This window comes from Schistocerca nitens, chromosome 9, assembly GCF_023898315.1.
Source record: "Schistocerca nitens isolate TAMUIC-IGC-003100 chromosome 9, iqSchNite1.1, whole genome shotgun sequence".
NCBI lineage: Eukaryota > Metazoa > Arthropoda > Insecta > Orthoptera > Acrididae > Schistocerca > Schistocerca nitens.
The window spans coordinates 253568021-253586107 of NC_064622.1; the positions used below are offsets into that span (position 1 = coordinate 253568021).

At 42.6% G+C, this 18087-nt stretch overlaps 1 protein-coding gene across 1 annotated transcript in view; it reads right to left on the reverse strand.

Annotated features, from left to right (window-relative positions):
• Positions 1-451: 451 nt before the first annotated feature.
• Positions 452-18087, reverse strand: part of LOC126203074 (endocuticle structural glycoprotein SgAbd-8) — a 45271-nt gene continuing 27635 nt past the window's right edge. Inside the window, exons 3-4 of the mRNA XM_049937312.1 lie at positions 9176-9431; positions 452-1070 (exon numbers count right to left, since the gene is read on the reverse strand). Of these exons, the coding sequence (XP_049793269.1) occupies positions 969-1070; positions 9176-9431 (358 nt within the window). The 3' untranslated portion in view covers positions 452-968. The remainder of the gene's footprint in view (positions 1071-9175; positions 9432-18087) is intronic.

An 18087-nucleotide genomic window follows, 5' to 3' on the forward strand; every position in this document is an offset into this window, starting at 1 on the left:
CCGTTTTTTCTTGTTAAATTTTTATCTCAATTCCGACATTCCTTTGTAATTTACGAAATTGTCTGAGTAGCAATATTCTCATCTCTTTATTGTCCGTTGTAGAGTGCATGCTTATACAATATATACAATATTATTTTACGTGTGAAAGAAAAGTAACATCTATGTTCATCTAGTGCTGATGAAAATTTTATTGCTTGGCGTAAAGTTCCGGTTAACTTTGAAGGCCTTGTAGTATCGTATGTAGAACCAATAATTACTTGTAGATCAAGTTCCGGATACATTTCCTATTTGTACAATTTGCTACCAGTTACATGCTTGTATATTCATTCGTCGTAATAGCGATCGTATTGTATTTTCATGTAGTTTCGGTATAATGTAATGATGAGGAATATGTATGAAAAAATAAATTCTAATAAAAGATGTCGTGTAAAAACTCTGGAAAGAAACAATGTTTGCCTTGTTGAACAACATTTATTTCTGAGAATGAAACACAATTTTGGCACAGTTTGACGAATGATTATAATGGCAAGTCGTGTCCAACAATAGTTTACTTTATGTATATGTGTGTATAAAATGAAATGCACACTACAACAATAATGAGTACAAAAACACACAGAGACTATGTGAAATGCAAGAAACTTAAGAAAGTCTTAATATCTAAGACTAAGTGTCAAGATTCTCGCCTGTATTCTTTGTCATACCAGTTTAGTAGCAATGTCATCACTTCTTACATTCTCTAAGAACCTTAAATAATGCTACAAACGAATGGAGACCAGGTGCATAAAGTGAAGAGGACGCAGTGGAATGGAATAACTTAAAGCGGTCTTCCCAGGGCTCCGTCAAGTGAACTTAGTTGCTCGGATGCACTGCTTCGCCTTTTACCACTTGTCACGCGCGCACGCCCCTGTTACGCGTGGTGCGAGAATTGTCCGTATATACGCGGTGTCACCTCGTGCGCCGGATAGTCACTACTGGCGGAACCTGCTGGGTGTCGGGTAGTTGTCAGGTTCCTCTGGAAGGGCGCCATCAGCCAGGTTCTGCTGGAATTTTGGGTTTCTCGCTTCCTCCTCCTGAAACAAGACAGTAGTGATTATTTTTCAGACACTAAGTGGAACTTAAATTTACTCGTCTTTCACGCGTGAGACAAGGTAGCAGCGAACGATTTGCCTTCTCCTGATATACTTCCAAGATTATGTAGCACAGTTTTACTTGTGAGGCTAAGCAAAATCAAGCAAATCGTTATGTGGGCAAGCAAAGCCTTTCGTTTCCAGATGAAACTGTGCCGATGTTTGCTGGGCTCACTAGAACTCACGCCTTTTTATTACTGTTTCTATTACAACAAACTGACAAATTATATCTTATAATTAACCATTCTGGAGTGAACTGTCCACCCAAAACATTCTCCCAGGATCACTAATTCATGGAGAATGCAGGTATGCAGCTTTGTGGAATTTTGGAAGTGAGAATGACTTACTGATTTATAGATGAGCTAAACTGGGCAGTTTGTAATGGCTAGATGGCATATTGGGTATCATATTGGGTATCATAACGGTCGAAAATCGTGAAGTTCTGGATTATAAAGGGACTCAGGACACGGCACTAAACAGTACGCGTTTCCTGTCACTCACGTCTCCATTAAATGCGGAGACCAAGACTGTACATAATTATGTTAAGGATGTGATGTAGCGACAGTTATCACTCTTTGGAGGTAGTGTTGTCCACCTGTGTAAGGTATGCTGAGGTGTTACCCGATGGTTTTATTCCTATGTTACGCATGCGCGACATGGCGTGTTGTTGTGGGAGTGCATGTAGAGTCGCTAAAGCATAGGCAAAACTACGGATTTTGTTTTTGTCCGTTTCAGAGCATCGGTTGTAATAAAAGTTGATACAGCACTTTTCGACATTAGTTCCTAAATTTAACAGCTGCTGCTATATATGTATTTACTTATAATTTGCAAATACCAGTCTGGCATAACAAATAGCTTACACACCATACAAAAAATCTGTCTAAACATCTTGCTGTCAAGTAGTGAAAACTTTGTACTAACAAAAGTAAGACATATGTCTACGATAATATTCTGATATATTAGTTATTCATTTCAAGTTATTGGTTAATAATATACAGTTCTAACGCTATCAGATTGTGTGACTATGTGAGTGAAGAGTTAACCAGTGAAAAACTTTAGTACGTCAGACTTTAAAAGATGTTGTTGTTGTTGTTGTGGTCTTCAGTCCTGATACTGGTTTGATGAAGCTCTCCATGCTACTCTATCCTGTGCAAGCTTCTTCATCTCCCAGTACCTACTGCACCCTACATCCTTCTGAATCTGCTTAGTGTATTGATCTTTTGGTCTCCCTCTACGATTTTTACCCTCCACGCTGCCCTCCAATGCTAAATTTGTGATCCCTTGATGCCTCAAAACATGTCCTACCAACCGATCCCTTCTTCTAGTCAAGTTGTGCCACAAACTTCTCTTCTCCCCAATCCTATTCAATAACTCCTCATTAGTTACGTGATCTACCCACCTTATCTTCAGCATTCTTCTGTAGCACCACATTTCGAAAGCTTCTATTCTCTTCCTGTCCAAACTATTTATCGTCCATGTTTTACTTCCATACATGGCTACACTCCATACAAATACTTTCATAAACGACTTCCTGACACTTAAATCTATACTCGATGTTAACAAATTTCTCTTCATCAGAAACGATTTCCTTGCCATTGCCAGTCTACATTTTATATCCTCTCTACTTCGACCATCATCAGTTATTTTACTGCCTAAATAGCAAAACTCCTTTACTATTTTAAGTGTCTCATTTCCTAATCTAATCCCCTCAGCATCACCCGAATTAATTTGACTACATTCCATTATCCTCGTTTTGCTTTTGTTGATGTTCATCTTATATCCTCCTTTCAAGACACTGTCCATTCCGTTCAACTGCTCTTCCAAGTCCTTTGCTGTCTCTGACAGAATTACAACGTCATCGGCGAACCTCAAAGTTTTTACTTCTTCTCCATGAATTTTAATACCTACTCCGAATTTTTCTTTTGTTTCCTTTACTGCTTGCTCAATATACAGATTGAATAACATCGGGGAGCGGCTATAGCCCTGTCTCACTCCTTTCCCAACCACTGCTTGCCTTTCATGCCCCTCGACTCTTATAACTGCCATCTGGTTTCTGTACAAATTGTAAATAGCCTTTCGCTCCTTGTATTTTACCCCTGCCACCTTCAGAATTTGAAAGACAGTATTCCAGTTAACGTTGTCAAAAGCTTTCTCTAAGTCCACAAATGCTAGAAACGTAGGTTTGCCTTTTCTTAATCTTTCTTCTAAGATAAGTCGTAAGGTTAGTATTGCCTTACGTGTTCCAACATTTCTACGGAATCCAAACTGATCTTCCCCGAGGTACGCTTCTACCAGTTTTTCCATTCGTCTGTAAAGAATTGGCGTTAGTATTTTGCAGCTGTGACTTATTAAACTGATAGTTCGGTAATTTTCACATCTGTCAACACCTGCTTTCTTTGGGATTGGAATTATTATATTCTTCTTGAAGTCTGTGGGTATTTCGCCTGTCTCATACATCTTGCTCATCAGATGGTAGAGTTTTGTCATGACTGGCTCTCCCAAGGCCAAGTCAGAATCCACATCTGCCCCTGGAAATGTGTTACAATTTAAAACCTGGTTCCTAAATCTCTGTCTTACCATTATATAATCTATCTGATACCTTCCAGTATCTCCAGGATTCGTCCAGGTATACAACCTTCTTTTATGATTCTTGAACCAAGTGTTAGCTATGATTATGTTATGCTCTGTGCAAAATTCTACAAGGCGGCTTCCTCTTTCATTTCTTCCCCCCAATCCATATTCACCTACTATGTTTCCTTCTCTCCCTTTTCCTACTGACGAATTCCAGTCACCCATGACTATTAAATTTTCGTCTCCCTTCACTACCTGAATAATTTCTTTTATCTCGTCATACATTTCATCAATTTCTTCATCATCTGCAGAGCTAGTTGGCACATGAACTTGTACTACTGTAGTAGGCATGGGCTTTGTGTCTATCTTGGCCACAATAATGCGTTCACTATGCTGTTTGTAGTAGCTAACCCGCATTCCTATTTTTTTATGCATTATTAAACCTATTCCTGCATTACCCCTATTTGATTTTGTATTTATAACCCTGTAATCACCTGACCAAAAGTCCTGTTCCTCCTGCCACCGAACTTCACTAATTCCCACTATATCTAACTTTAACCTATCCATTTCCCTTTTTAAATTTTCTGACATACCTGCCCGATTAAGGGATCTGACATTCCACGCTCCGATCCGTAGAACGCCAGTTTTCTTTCTCCTGATAACGACATCCTCTTGAGTAGTCCCCGCCCGGAGATTCGAATGGGGGACTATTTTACCTCCGGAATAATTTACCCAAGAGGTCACTATCATCATTTAATCATACAGTAAAGCTGCGTGCCCTCCGGAAAAATTACCGTCGTAGTTTCGCCTTGCTTTCAGCCGTTCGCAGTACCAGCACAGCAAGGCCGTTTTTGTTAATGTTACAAGGCCAAATCAGTCAATCATCCAGACTGTTGCCCCTGCAACTACTGAAAAGGCTGTTGCCCCTCTTCAGGAACCACATGTTTGTCTGGCCTCTCAACAGATACCCCTCCGTTGTGGTTGCACCTACGGTACGGCCATCTGTATCGCTGAGGCACGCAAGCCTCCCCACCAACGGCAAGGTCCATGGTTCATGGGGAAAGCTTTAAAAGATATTGTTATTTAAAGATGGCTTTCTGTGGGCTTCTAATTTGGCAAAATTAGTAACAATACAAGGGGAGCAACAACGTTCAATGGCCACGGTTTGCCTCAGCCAATAAATAAGTAAATAAATAAAGCGCTGCCCCACGTTCTAGAGAAGACAATCTGACTGCGTAGATTAATGAGCGGCGAGTCAGAATACTCTTTCCATAGAAGAGGGTCGTGTCTCCATCTGCTCTGAAAATTTTGATAAAGCTTTTAATCGTGTATTTTGGTGTCGAGCAGTGTGACAGACGACAGAGTAATGCGATTATGATTCTATGAGTTTGATGATTTCTAAAATTTTTTTCAGCTAAACTGAAACTTACCTTTCTTGGTACAAATGGTATCATCATTTTACATATTACATTGGCGTTGCTTTGAGACACCAGCTAGAACTCTGTAACCTTCGGCAAGTAAATTTGATCTTTGACTACTGTGTGAACGTCTGGTAAGCTCATTTCTATTGAGGTTTCTAATCAAAATGTCGGTAGTTCGATATGGATGCTGACAGTGAGAGCATGTAGTTTTAGTGAACTAAATAGTTTAATTACAGAATGTTGTGTAGCCACCCTCGGCTGCACAAAATTGGTGTCAAATTGACCATGGTTTCGACAGCTCTAAGGCGGCCCTCATCAGAATAAAAATTACATAGGATTACATGTAGTAACACCCATAATTTTATGCAGCAGAGGTGGCTATACGTACGTTCTGTAATTAAGAGAACGCACTGTTGCTGGACTTTAGCCAATAACTATGTATAAAATTTCAAGAACTAAATAGTGTAACATGCTGACAATCTTGAATATTTTTTGTCAGAACTGTGCACTCGAAAAATGTACTCGTTGTTCACTAAGGACATGATGTCAGTGTTTGCAAGTTTGTGTCCAGTAGAGTTATTTGTCGAGGATGTTACCTCATTTTGTTAGTGAAACTGACAATGGAAGAAAGATACATATGTTTAACAGTACATTCGAAATTTTACAATTTTTGTAATAAGTTATACGGGATGTACACATGAAACCTTCCTAATGTGCAAATGTACATTTAAAGAACTATGAGTCGTAGATACTTGCTGTCTGCGGCATCAGATAAAGCAAGTCAGAAAGTCTTCTGTAGGTTTTCCTTTCCCACACGATTCTTTCTGTTCTGTTTCAGGCGATAAATATTTACCAGATATGTCTACGCTTTAATAGAGCTTAATGCCTGTTGGGGTATGCAGAAACGAAACCGCTCTTTGCTTCCAAAGAAATTTCAGACGTCAATTTCAAAGGCAAACGTGGTAAGTAAACACGATTAAGGCATGGTATGATAAGCACCTGGCTACTGGAAATGTAAACATACAGTGAGGGTCTGGCAGACAACGCATCGGATTAAATGGTAGAAGAGAGAGGCTTTCCAAACAAGTGAACAAGCCCACTGATCTCACTTCACCAAGTATCACGAGACTTAAACATATCCTGACCAACAGTTCACAAGGTGCTGTGTAAACGACTTCGTTTGCTTGCTTACTAAGTTCAAATCGCGTAACGACTGAAGCGGATGTATTTTCCGCTTCTCCACGAATTTGCTATTGAGATGTTGGACCGGACTGAGCAAAACCTCAAATATCAACTAAATGTCGTTTCCGTGGATGAAGAAACCTTCCGCGTATGTGGGAAGGCCAATCGCAATTATTTTGCATATGTGGTTCGGTAAGCCGACACTGTTTTTGGGAACATATCAGAGTCCGCAAAAAGGTGACTGAGTGGTGTGCACTGCTGGAAAACAGTATATTTGTATCGTTTTTCTTCTTCGAATAAACAGTAACAGGAACCGTTCGTCTGAAGTGGTTGAGAAATGTGCTGTCCTTGAGCTTCATCCCCTTCAGCCAAATGCGAACGAGCAGGATAGTGAACACTGAACTGCGGTTTCCAATGTTTCCACCCTGATTTCGTGGACTGAACGATTCCTCAGCGCTGGAAAGGATGCCATATACTAAACAAAAGGCCATCACGACCTGCAGACGTATCCGCTCTCGATTTCTTCCAGTTGTGTTACGTGAAAGACATTGTGGATGCCTCATCTGTACGTCACCTTAGTAACACACAGAAGAATTCGGAATGCAACAGCCTACATCATCCCAAACATGCTTCTGCACTCGCAGGTTGAGATATATTGAGAAGCATCAAGCCATTCCGAACATGCACTTCTCATTCTTTTATAAAAGTGTTCTATTAGATTTAGATTAGACCCAGTAACTTTCTAATTCGAGTGACGAGTTTGGTAACAGTGATTGTAAGGATCAAGCCAACTCTATATTCCTCTCTCTATTCTATCTCAGCTTCTGTGCATGTAATGCTAGATTTTTCGCCTGTGTCACCAGAGATCTTTGAAAGTCAGCAGTTACACAGAGCAGGGGATGCGAGCCAAGACGTTCCAATGCGTTATTCTGTAGACAGCAGGAGTGAATTGAGAAGAAGTGCCAGCAGGTGGTAGAATGCACTGATCCAGCTGGACACGGCAGTTACGTGGTCAGCTATTGCTATTGCAGATCAGATGTTGGTCTCGCGCCAAAGAACAGAGCACTAAAAGCGATGACCCACGGAGACTCATTCCAGTAGATGTGTTTTTACAGCTAGATTCTTCCGTCAAAGTACTTTCTCCAGAGGGCAGTGTACTTTAGGTACTGAATTCTCAGAAGGAAACTGAAAAGAGGACACATTCTAACAGATTACTATGTGCCTGCCGGTCCTGAAAGCAGATTAACAATTCAGATTCTGTATTTTTTCTTTCACTGTTCGGTGAAAGTGTCGCAACAAACATGCGCCAAGACCAGATGGAACAGCAGATATTTTCTCTACCCACAACCAAAAACGAAACGTGTTCTCAAAAAAAACAATTAGAGAGAGAAGTCAAGAACCATTTCCTGAAGTTTTGTTTGAAGAAGAATAAACATATGACATGATGCAGCCTCAAAAGTCCGGAATTTTTTGGGAACGTGCAGGGGAAAGGTCAGCCGACAGCAGAATAAGAATATTGCGCTTTTGGTTAGAGCTGGACAAATTTTTTCTCACTGAGAGTGATTTATTATATGAGAATCCAGTGCAGAGCAGACACAGGAGGCACTGCTAGTAGACACCCACTTGCTTCCATAATTTATGAGTTGTCATTTCGTGGCAGTAGAAATGCGAAGAGCACAGATGCTCTGGAGTTGGAGGCAGATGATGCTTGTACGTAAATTACTCGCTACTTGTGAGGCACCTGAATTAGCACACGAGTTGTGTTGTTGTGATGGCATCCATTGGAACCATCCACAGTCCACTCGTCAATTAACACCAATCATATCTGGTGGCATCAGCTGGTCAATAAATTCATTAGCACAATCGCTGTTGCCTACCTACGGCTGTTTGTGATAAATTAATATGTTACGAAACTGATTACGGTCGATCCCATTCCCTGAGATTACATCACCAAATATGTCAGTGTTTATTTTAACTTACTGTCAAGTTTCTGTTGAGTGTTCTTTGCCATACGATCAGCTAATATCTTTGGACGGTCAGCAACGTTAGCTGGGTGGTCACCGTGTCTGACTGCCTGGCATCGGGCTCGGGTTAGGTTCCCAGCCGGGTCGGGGATTATGTCTGGTCAGGGACTGCGTATAGTGTTGTCCTCCTCACCATTTCATTGACACGAAAGTCGCCCAATACGCCGTCAACTGGAAAGACTTGCAGTTAGACAACCGCACTTCCCGAGGTGGAGGACTTCTGACCACCAATGTCACACGATAATTTTCATTTCTATGCAGTGTCGTTCATTAATCTGTGTGCACTCAAAACTTTCTTTATAATAAAATTGGGTACACTTAGGCCAGATAATTGATTTTACAGTTAATGAAGCCTATTTAGCCTATTCATGCCGTCGGCCAATATTAAAATGTGGATATTTCAATACCGGAGACTCAGTATTAGGGCAACCTTTCTAATTAATAGCGTTCATTAAAATACATTTATAGGGTATCTAAGTGCTGTGGGGACGAATATACTTCTCAGAAGCGCAATTGATACAGGTCACTGTACCACTCCAGAGGAAAGCATCAGGTAGACTGGCATTTCGCAACGTTATAGTGTAGGTATTTTACAGTTTACGAAAGGAGCCCATTTAGAAATGTAGTCACACGTTGTAGAAAACTTTTTAAGTAGCTTTGCATGAAGCCACAAGTATCTATGTCTCACAGTTTTCTTAATTGCTTTTGGAAATCGGGGAAGCCTGATGTGTATTGTTCGTGAACTTAATCAGGCGGCAGATATGTGTTGCTTATTGAGGTAAGTGAACAGTGGACAACAAATAAACTGGACAACCACGAGGGTGTGGCGTGGTGCAGCTGATGTACGCACCTGCTGTTGCTTGATGCCTGCATAGATGAGGTCGAGCGACTTCTGGATCTCCTCGGGCACCGGCGGCGGCGTGGGGATGTGCGAGCCCTCGGCGCGGAAGCCCTGCTCGTCGGCCGTGTACGTGATGGTGATGAGCGAGCCGTCGGGAGCCGTGTACGAGTAGGACCCGTGCTGCACCAGCGCCTCCGTGTCCTTGTCGCCCACGTTCTTCAGGAAGCCCGTCTCCTCTGCCACGATGTTGTTGCCCGTCTCGTAGCTGGCAACATCGAGTTTCAGAGGTCAGTACATTGATTCTACTAATTGTGACATAAGCTGTTCACTTCAGATTTGCCCTAAGACAGGAAAACTTTGCGTTTATATCTACAATGTTATGTTTCCGGCAGCATCACGTTTCGTTTTGTTGAATATTGCTCTGCTTAGACTTGTTTTCGCTGTACAGTGTCGGTGCATCTATTCTGCAATTATTGAGTTACGTGCATTCAGTTTGTTCACTATTATTTCAAGAAATAAGCTGTACAGAAACTGCAAATGTTTGCAGCATATAAATCATTTTATGTTGTTATAATGTCTGTAATTATACTCCAAATCTTCTGTGTAACAGAAACAGTTATTTTAAACTATCTGAAAAGGAACCTGTCCCTTTTGTTTCCTGAACAGGAAGAAAAGTATTGTGTTAATGATTTTATATGTACACCATCTAACTTAATCAGAATATTTCCAGAATGAGATTTTCACTCTGCAGCAGAGTGCGCACCGATATGAAACTTCCTGCATATTAAAGCACACAGTTTTAATCTGCCAGAAAGTTACTCAGAAGAAATTGTTATAAAATACATTTGCTGTTTTGCTTTCGGGTGCAAAGACGAGTAAGTTTCTCTCAGGAGTGTTAGTTCTGCAAAGTCTTCAGGAGAACTTCTGTGAAGTTTGGAATGTAGGAGACGAGGTACTGGTGGAATTAAAGCTGTGAAGAGGGCTCGTCACTCATGCTTTGGTAGCTCAGACAGATGAGCAAAGGTCCCGAGTTCGAGTTTCGGTCCGGCACACAGTTTTAATCAGTCAAGAAGTTCCAGTAAATTACGTGCTTGTCTAACAAGCAAACATGGATCATATATGATCATTTCTTTAGTGAGTACCATAGACACAATAAAGGTATTAAGTTTTAATTGAAAAATAAAGATTGCAATCTGCACGATGACGTGTTATGTAGACATGTTTCCCAGTTGCACCTGATACTGGCTCAAAAGCCGATACTGCAATAGTGAAAATAATAAAAATAATACATTCAAGTGTCAGCAATGTTATCTTTTAATGTTCGGTTGTCTGGCCGACACGATTCATTTAACTTATTTCCACAGCATTTCAACATTTCTTATGTGCATTATTGACAATCATACAAGATAAACTAATTTCATCAGCTATTTTCTTCTTTTCATGAAATTTCCAGTCATCTAATGTGCATCTGAATTTCAAAAAAGTTCAAGCTATCTATTTCAGACCTGAATAAGTCGAGATTTTCCTTGTTGTAATTCACGCTTCTCGTCGTTATGTATTACGCAATAGAAATGGGAACCTTTTAAATCAGTATGGTAAATTTGTTGAAACGGATTGTGTTCGTGGGAAGACTACCAACCTTTCTTTCTTTTTCCTATTAAAATTTCCGCTCAGGTAATCCCGAGCGGCTCAAATTTAGACGTGACTACCAGAGAAATGTATAGGTTTTACTCAGAATGTGCCACTCATGGTGCTTCTCTGGAAGTGACAAATGGTTAGCAAGCTATGTGCAAAAAAATCGCTGCTTTTTTGGCGGAATCCTTTTTAGATACTAACGGAAGCAGAGGTGGCAGTACATCTTTTTGAATGGTCTCCATGAAAGTGTGCGCGTGGAGGGGCCCAATTTAATAACTACAAAAAGATGTGAGTGTAGGCTTCGTTTAGAACGGCGCTTCCACTCCAGCGCTCGGCATTTTCCCTACAGCCCTCTGAGCGACCCCCCACCACCGCCACTCTCCCCTCGCTTCCCCAGCCGACTGTGCATCTCGTGTCCACGGCCGTTTGCGCGGAATGTATACTTTGTGATGCCTACACCGTGACGAAACCTGTTCCCGAGCGCCTGCCAGCTGTTCAGCAAGTCCAGCGCTCCAGTTGCCACAGAGTGCAATTGTTATTCGCCGGAGCGCGGCCGAGACCTTTGGCGAGGCGCGGCCGCGACATTCGCCTTGCAGGCGAGAAAACCGGGGCCGCAATTGTCTTGCGCGCCGGCGGTCGCAGAAACTGGTTCAGCTTTCACCTCTGTCTTCGCACTCTGACGCCGGTTCGATTCCCGCTGCCGTACCTACGCGCTTTCCCCATCGCCGCCCGCGCGGTGGCATTTAGGCCCAGTACCATTTCCCTGTTGCGACCCACGCCTCTGACTGTCCGGGTCAGCCGCTGCTCGTCCCTGTGTGACGCAACTCTCCAGTGGAGAGTGAAACCCAGGCTGTCTGTAGCCGTCGTGCGGCCGCCGGCTGCGCGAGGCTGCGGGGTTGCGCAACAACCGGTGCCGCATCTCCCGCCTCCTTCTCTCTCTGTCTTTCTCTCTCTGACTCTCTCTCTCTGTCCATCCCTCTCGCACACTCACTCTCTCTGGGACGAGTCGAAGAGCCCGATTTACGACGGTACTCCCGTAAAGGTCGCGCCGGCACGACTCGCACGCCGTAGCCTCTTGCGTCACCCTGCGACCAACCGCCGTTATCTCGCTAGGAGCACGCCAGGGTTGCGAAGAAGCCGCGACCTTTCGCGCATGAATAGCTCAAGCGATTTAGTATGCTTGTACTTCGCTCATCACAATAACAACTACTCTTCGATGATCAAAATAGCAACTCCCTGCTGGAGAAATTACGGCATTTGATCAAACGGCTGTTACTTCGCGTTAAAGGGTTCTGTCATATGTGAACGACCACAGTGCGTTTCAGCTGCTGAGCCATAAGTGAATGTGAAGATCCTGGTTCAATTACCCGGTGCCAGAAATTTCATCCAGGAATGTTTCTAGTGGGAACAAAGCAAGGAAATAATACAAAAACTATTTGTTAATAGAAGCCCGCCGGTGTGGCCGAGCGGTTCTAGGCGCCACAGTCGCAGGTTCGAATCCTGCCTCGGGTATGAATGTGTGTGATGTCCGTAGGTTAGTTAGGTTTAAGTAGTTCTAAGTTCTAGGGACTGATGACCTTAGAAGTTATGTCCCATTAGTGCCCAGAGCCACTTGAACCATTTGTTAATAACATCTTTTAATAGTCCGCATCGCATTTAAGTAACATTAAGTGATAACTAGCATGAGTCGATTACACAGCTAGATTCAGATCTGTTAAACAGGTTTAGTGTCTGCTTGTAAAACGCCCTCTGCTAACGATTCTGAATGTGCCACGCACTACTAGACCCACTAGCACTGTGCATAGCCTGCTTTCGTTGACAGTTACTGTGCAGCGATACTGCATGCAAAATTTCGGTATCAGTGACGACTTGTTAGATGTGTCTTGTATACGTAACATTTTATCTCAGTGATGTACGCCATTGTTTTATTGAGATCCGATTCTTCCATGTGTGTCCACTGTGTCCACTGTAACAGATAAAAGATGGCTTTATAATAAAATGCAACTAGTCATCACTTAATGTTATTTACTTGCGACCTTGACTGTTAAAAGATTTTATTAATTTTTTTTAACTTTATGCAAAACTCTTTAAATCGCACGTCTAAAGAATCAACTGGAACACCTAGTTATCTAGCTAGCCAACGCGTTCCGCTTATTAACTTCCGAAGTTGCCTACCCGTTCAATTTTCTTTTCAAACGCCCTTTCAGTTCATTGTATCATTGACATCTTGTATCCATTGCATCCATCTTCTACGTGGTCTTCCACGATTTTTCCTTCAGCTGGTGGCCGTTTATAGGTTCCTTTCGGTAACCGGCTATTGCCGATGTGCTTATACCAAGTTCATATTTTGCTATGGCATCGAGAGTAGTATCTGCTTCTCCTGTAATTTCAAAGTACTCTTTAATTTCCGATGTGTTGCAGGCTGAAGATGTGATAACTGCTTCGCCAAAATCCACCTCAATGGACATCAGTTCATTGTTCTCCTCTTTAGGATTTTGTTATTTTCAATATTTCTGCGTCATATGCTATGATACTCTCTGCCATTTGTGTGTACAACAAGACTTTCGTTTTCTTCGTATTTTGTGATTTAACAGCATAGAGTTATGATGGCTAATTACTTTTTCTTACCCAGTTTTATTTGTATTGTCTTGTGTGCTAATTCCATTTGTTGTAAAAGTGGCCCCCAAGTATTTAAATGCACATACATTACATCTTGTAGGATCCTACATCCAATTCCTCTCGACAATCTTCATCTACTACCAATTATTCCCTGTTTTTGTGTTTATTATGAGGCCCCAGTTTGAGTGTTCATCGTGCCGTTCTCTGAACATACAAATGGAGTCGTCATTGTTTCCGACTATTGGGAACGGGTCATGTGTACAGAGTAACGCGTACTGTATTCCTTGTCCTACGTTTCCTTATTCTATTATATTAGAACGAGAATTTTATTGTGAGGGTGCAGATAAGGCAGTATTTCTACAGAATCGGCAGCTCCGCAAGTGTGATAGTATTTTTGTAATCGACAGCGTATGTCAAGAGATCGTGATCTCTGTTGGTATAATGAATGAATAGCGCCGCCTGGATAGCTGCTCTTTATGTTGATGGGCATAACCAATTATTCAATCTGCCAAAGATGTATGAGACAGTTGGACAAGATCTTGTAGCTTAAATTAAGGAAGGCGATTCCTCGATAGGTGTCACACTTCAATTTGTGACCCTTCCTATTGAGTGGAAAAATCAGACCCGCTTTCCATTCTATTGGTAGTTCTTTGGTCCAGATTATTTGCATCGGCCGGTGTAGTCCTTCTGCAAGCTACTCGCCTCCTGCCTGGATCATATCGGCTTGTATTCTTTATTCACCAGGGCTCTTATGATTCTTAATCCATTTTATTAGTGTTTCGATCTTACACAATGTAGATGGGGTGTAATCTGAGTCAGGTGTGCTTAGATAATGGAAATCGATGCATACATTGGGTTCATCACAGATGAGAAATTGGTGGAAGTAATTCTTCCCTCTTACGGCGATTTCACTATCATTGGTCAGGATTTCGTCTGCCGAGTCTTCGACAAACTTCCGTCTGGCCTGGTACCCTTTGATAAAATACTTCACCTTTCTGAAAACTTCCCTCGTCTTATTTCCTCTAAGAGCCGTTTCCACCTCAACGATGATGTCTTTGACGTACTTTTTCTTTGCTCTTCGAGGAAAGTTGCTTGGGTAGCTATTAGAACTTTCTTAAATTGTGCTTCACTCGGCAACAGCTCTGTCTCTCTCACTCACTTGCTCTTGGCTCCCTGACTCAGTTCCAAACTATCAGCGCCTTCCTTCGCAGATCACATTTGCTTGACAACTGGGTCTCGTTTGAACGTTTCCTTTGCTGTGTCTGGCTCTGATCTCCATATGTCCCTCCACTGTCGTCCCGTTTCCTGAATGCTTCAAATCGGCCGTTAAGATATTTGTGCTACATCACTTAAGATGTACAGGAACTTCCCTTTTTCCATTGCATTGTTTATTTATCTGTAAAGCTGAGCAACTTAAATCGTTTATGGTCAGTCACCAAAACGGCAGGCAGCTTCTAGCTCCATCTTCTCTGCTTCTGAGTTTCCCATATTCTAAATGGTTCAAATGGCCTCAAGCAGTATGGGACTTAACATCTGAAGTCATCAGCCCCCTAATCTAAGGACAAGACACACATCCATGCCCGAGGCAGGATTCGAACCTGCGACCGCAGCAACAGCGCTGTTCCGGGCTGAAGCGCCTAGAACCGCTCGGCCACAGCGGCCGGCTATATTCTAAAGACCGACTGTATTAACTCATAAAAATTGCAATTTGTAACTGACCTTTCTAAAATCGTTCAACACGATAATGTCAAAAATCTATAACTAAGGAGTTATTATAGTGCAGAAATTTAAATTTTTTGTGGATCCGGTACCAAACATCCCAAGGCTGGGTGTGATTAAAGTTAACAGCAGGCTCTGGGCGCCTACGGTCATGTGATCTGTCTATTGCCCTTTTCACACACGGCCATTGTAATTACTAACACTCAAGAGATGCACTTAACACAAAATCCTTCAAACCACTGTAACATGAAGGAATATATGTGATCCGCAGTAATGATGACACAGTGCATAACTCCCACCACTTCCTTAAATTATTACCACAAGTACGGTGGAAGCTCAGGTGAATGTCCACCACGGCAAGATGTTCCAATGACCCTCGTCCGTGGCGCAGTGTGCGTTTCGAGCAGCTGTTCACCCGGTTGCCGGTACACCAGGACACGAAAATGAAGTTAGTGGAACAATAGATGTGATTCATTCGACCTGGAGACAAGTTCCAATCGATCCACCACCCAGTCTCGACTATCATGGGCCGACCGTATTCGCACCTGACGATGTAGTCTGGTCAGTTACTGCGGAGACCGATGTTCAGCAACGTACGTCGAGTAGTATGATCCGAAACACTTGTCCCTTCATCAGCAATATATTCTTTCGTCAGATCCGTCAAAGATCGCTGCAACCGCGCGTTAACAGAACGACAAAGCATCACACGTTGAGTGACGAAGCGTTGACGTCCTACAGCTTGTCGCCTGCTAGTGCTTTCACTGTCCTTTCACTGTCCTTTCCATAGATGCTCTTGACAGTGGCACGCCAAATGTTGACAAGTTCCACGCTTTCTGAGATTCTCGCTACCAGGTGTCGGCCCATAACTATCTTTCCTTTGCCAGAGTCGCTTACATCGATGGATTTTCCCATGCTTACCGCGTCAGAACCCAGTAACGCTATGACGTGGCAGTTTCGCGTTAGGCAGTGGTCGAAATATTTTGGCACGGAAATGAAGTACACATTTCCTTAAAAATAATCGGAAGATTGTTTAGCCTACTTTAGATGACGATAAATGGCTCTTGTGTCATATGCATATGCAAGCTTCTTCGGCAAATGGTACTGATTAATTCTTCGAGAACATCTGCCAAGCATTGCCTTAGAATTCGACTTGACTGAATTCCCGAAAACAATGCAACAGAACCGTTCCTAATACGAGGGGAAGTCAAAATACAAAGGGAATTTTGAGAAAAGGGCTGTTAATATTATTGATAGAAAACTGAAACATACATTATTTTTGTACGTAGCCTCCCTACACATAAACGCACTTTGTCGAACGTTTCACGAGTTTCTTTAATCCGTCGGAGGAAAGAAAATTGGTTGCACCCGTAACCAATTTTGTACCGCATCAGTAACTGGAAATCACTTGGAGTCAGCTCTGGATTGGATAGCGGGTGTTCCAGCAATTCGAATCTCAACTCCTTTTTTGTTTCGGCTGTCCGCTTGCAGACTACCATTCCGCAGTTTTCCGCGAGGTTGGGATCTGATTGCAGGTTTCAATTTAGTTCGCAGCTCAATACTTGGCACTGTTCACAGTTCACCTCTTGGGATGAAATGAATGACAACCCCACCTTTCATTTCCCAGCATAGCGTTAGAATAATCTTACTATCTATCGTCTGATATTTAAATCTCTTAACTGTGATGAAGGGGTGTTTCCAAACAATGCACGCAGCCTTACTTTTCGGTTCGTGATGATGTAGTCACGTTTCGTCTACACGAACGATTTGCTGTAAGACTCCATCTCCTTCGCGATGATGTCCATTCCTTGCGTTTTATGCTGCGCAGATAACTTTTTCGGTACTTAACTTCCAAACATTTTGCAAAAATTTAGCCTGCCCCAACTAAAAAATTATCTAATCTGCCCCTGAAAAGGCCATGAAGGCCCAACGGTACCGACCGGCAGCCGCGTCATCCTCGGCCCACAGGCGTCACTGGATGCGGATATGGAGGGGCATGTGGTCAGCACACCTCCGGCCGTATGTCAGTTTACAGGACCGCAGCCACTACTTCTCAGTCAAGTAGCTCCTCAGTTTGCCTCACAAGAGCTGAGTGCACCCCGCTTGCCAACAGCGCTCAGCAGACCAGATGGTAGCCCCTAGCTAGCCCGACAGTGCTCCGATGATGTGACGGGAACCGCTGTTACCACTGCGGCAAGGCCGTTGGCATTATATCTGTACTACCTGAATGAAATTACGCCAATCAACTATAACAGCTTAATACGCGAATAATACCTGTCGGTTATAACTGAAGCCCAAGTACCCACGGACGTCCAGTGCGGGCTGTGACTATCATATCGGAGCGATACTTGATAGATATACGCTGGAAAAGAGTTTGTTCAAACTGTAGCCACCATATGCAAATGCAGCACTGCACAGCATCTCATCGACATTCCGGTGCTTATTTGGAACAAATTGTGAAATTGGAGGTTAATATTAAAATCGACACTGTACTTGTCTCACTCGTTTTACCTTTTCTGCCCACGCCCCTTACCTAACCCATTATACAGTATATAGAAGCAGTTCTGTACGTCTTTCTTGCATTCACAGCGCCAGATTTACACTTCGTGGCGAAATTTGGAACTAATTAATTTCTCGTGTAAATCGATTCCGCATCAACACATCACGGTACCTACTAAGTTCCGGTGCCATATGATAATTACAGACGACACTGGACTTTGGCGATTAGCTGTACTTTAATTATAACTACCCAGTGCGCCATGGACAGTCAAAGCGTGAAATTTTTTGCCACGTAGTGCTCAACACCACATCTGAACCGCAGCCACCCTCCTGAAGTAGACTGCTTCACCATATTTATGATCCGTTTGTGACCTCTCGAAGGATAATGACTGCTTTCATCGCAATTCGTATCATTCGCTTTATTATGTAACGCCACTTGACTCTCCCTTTGA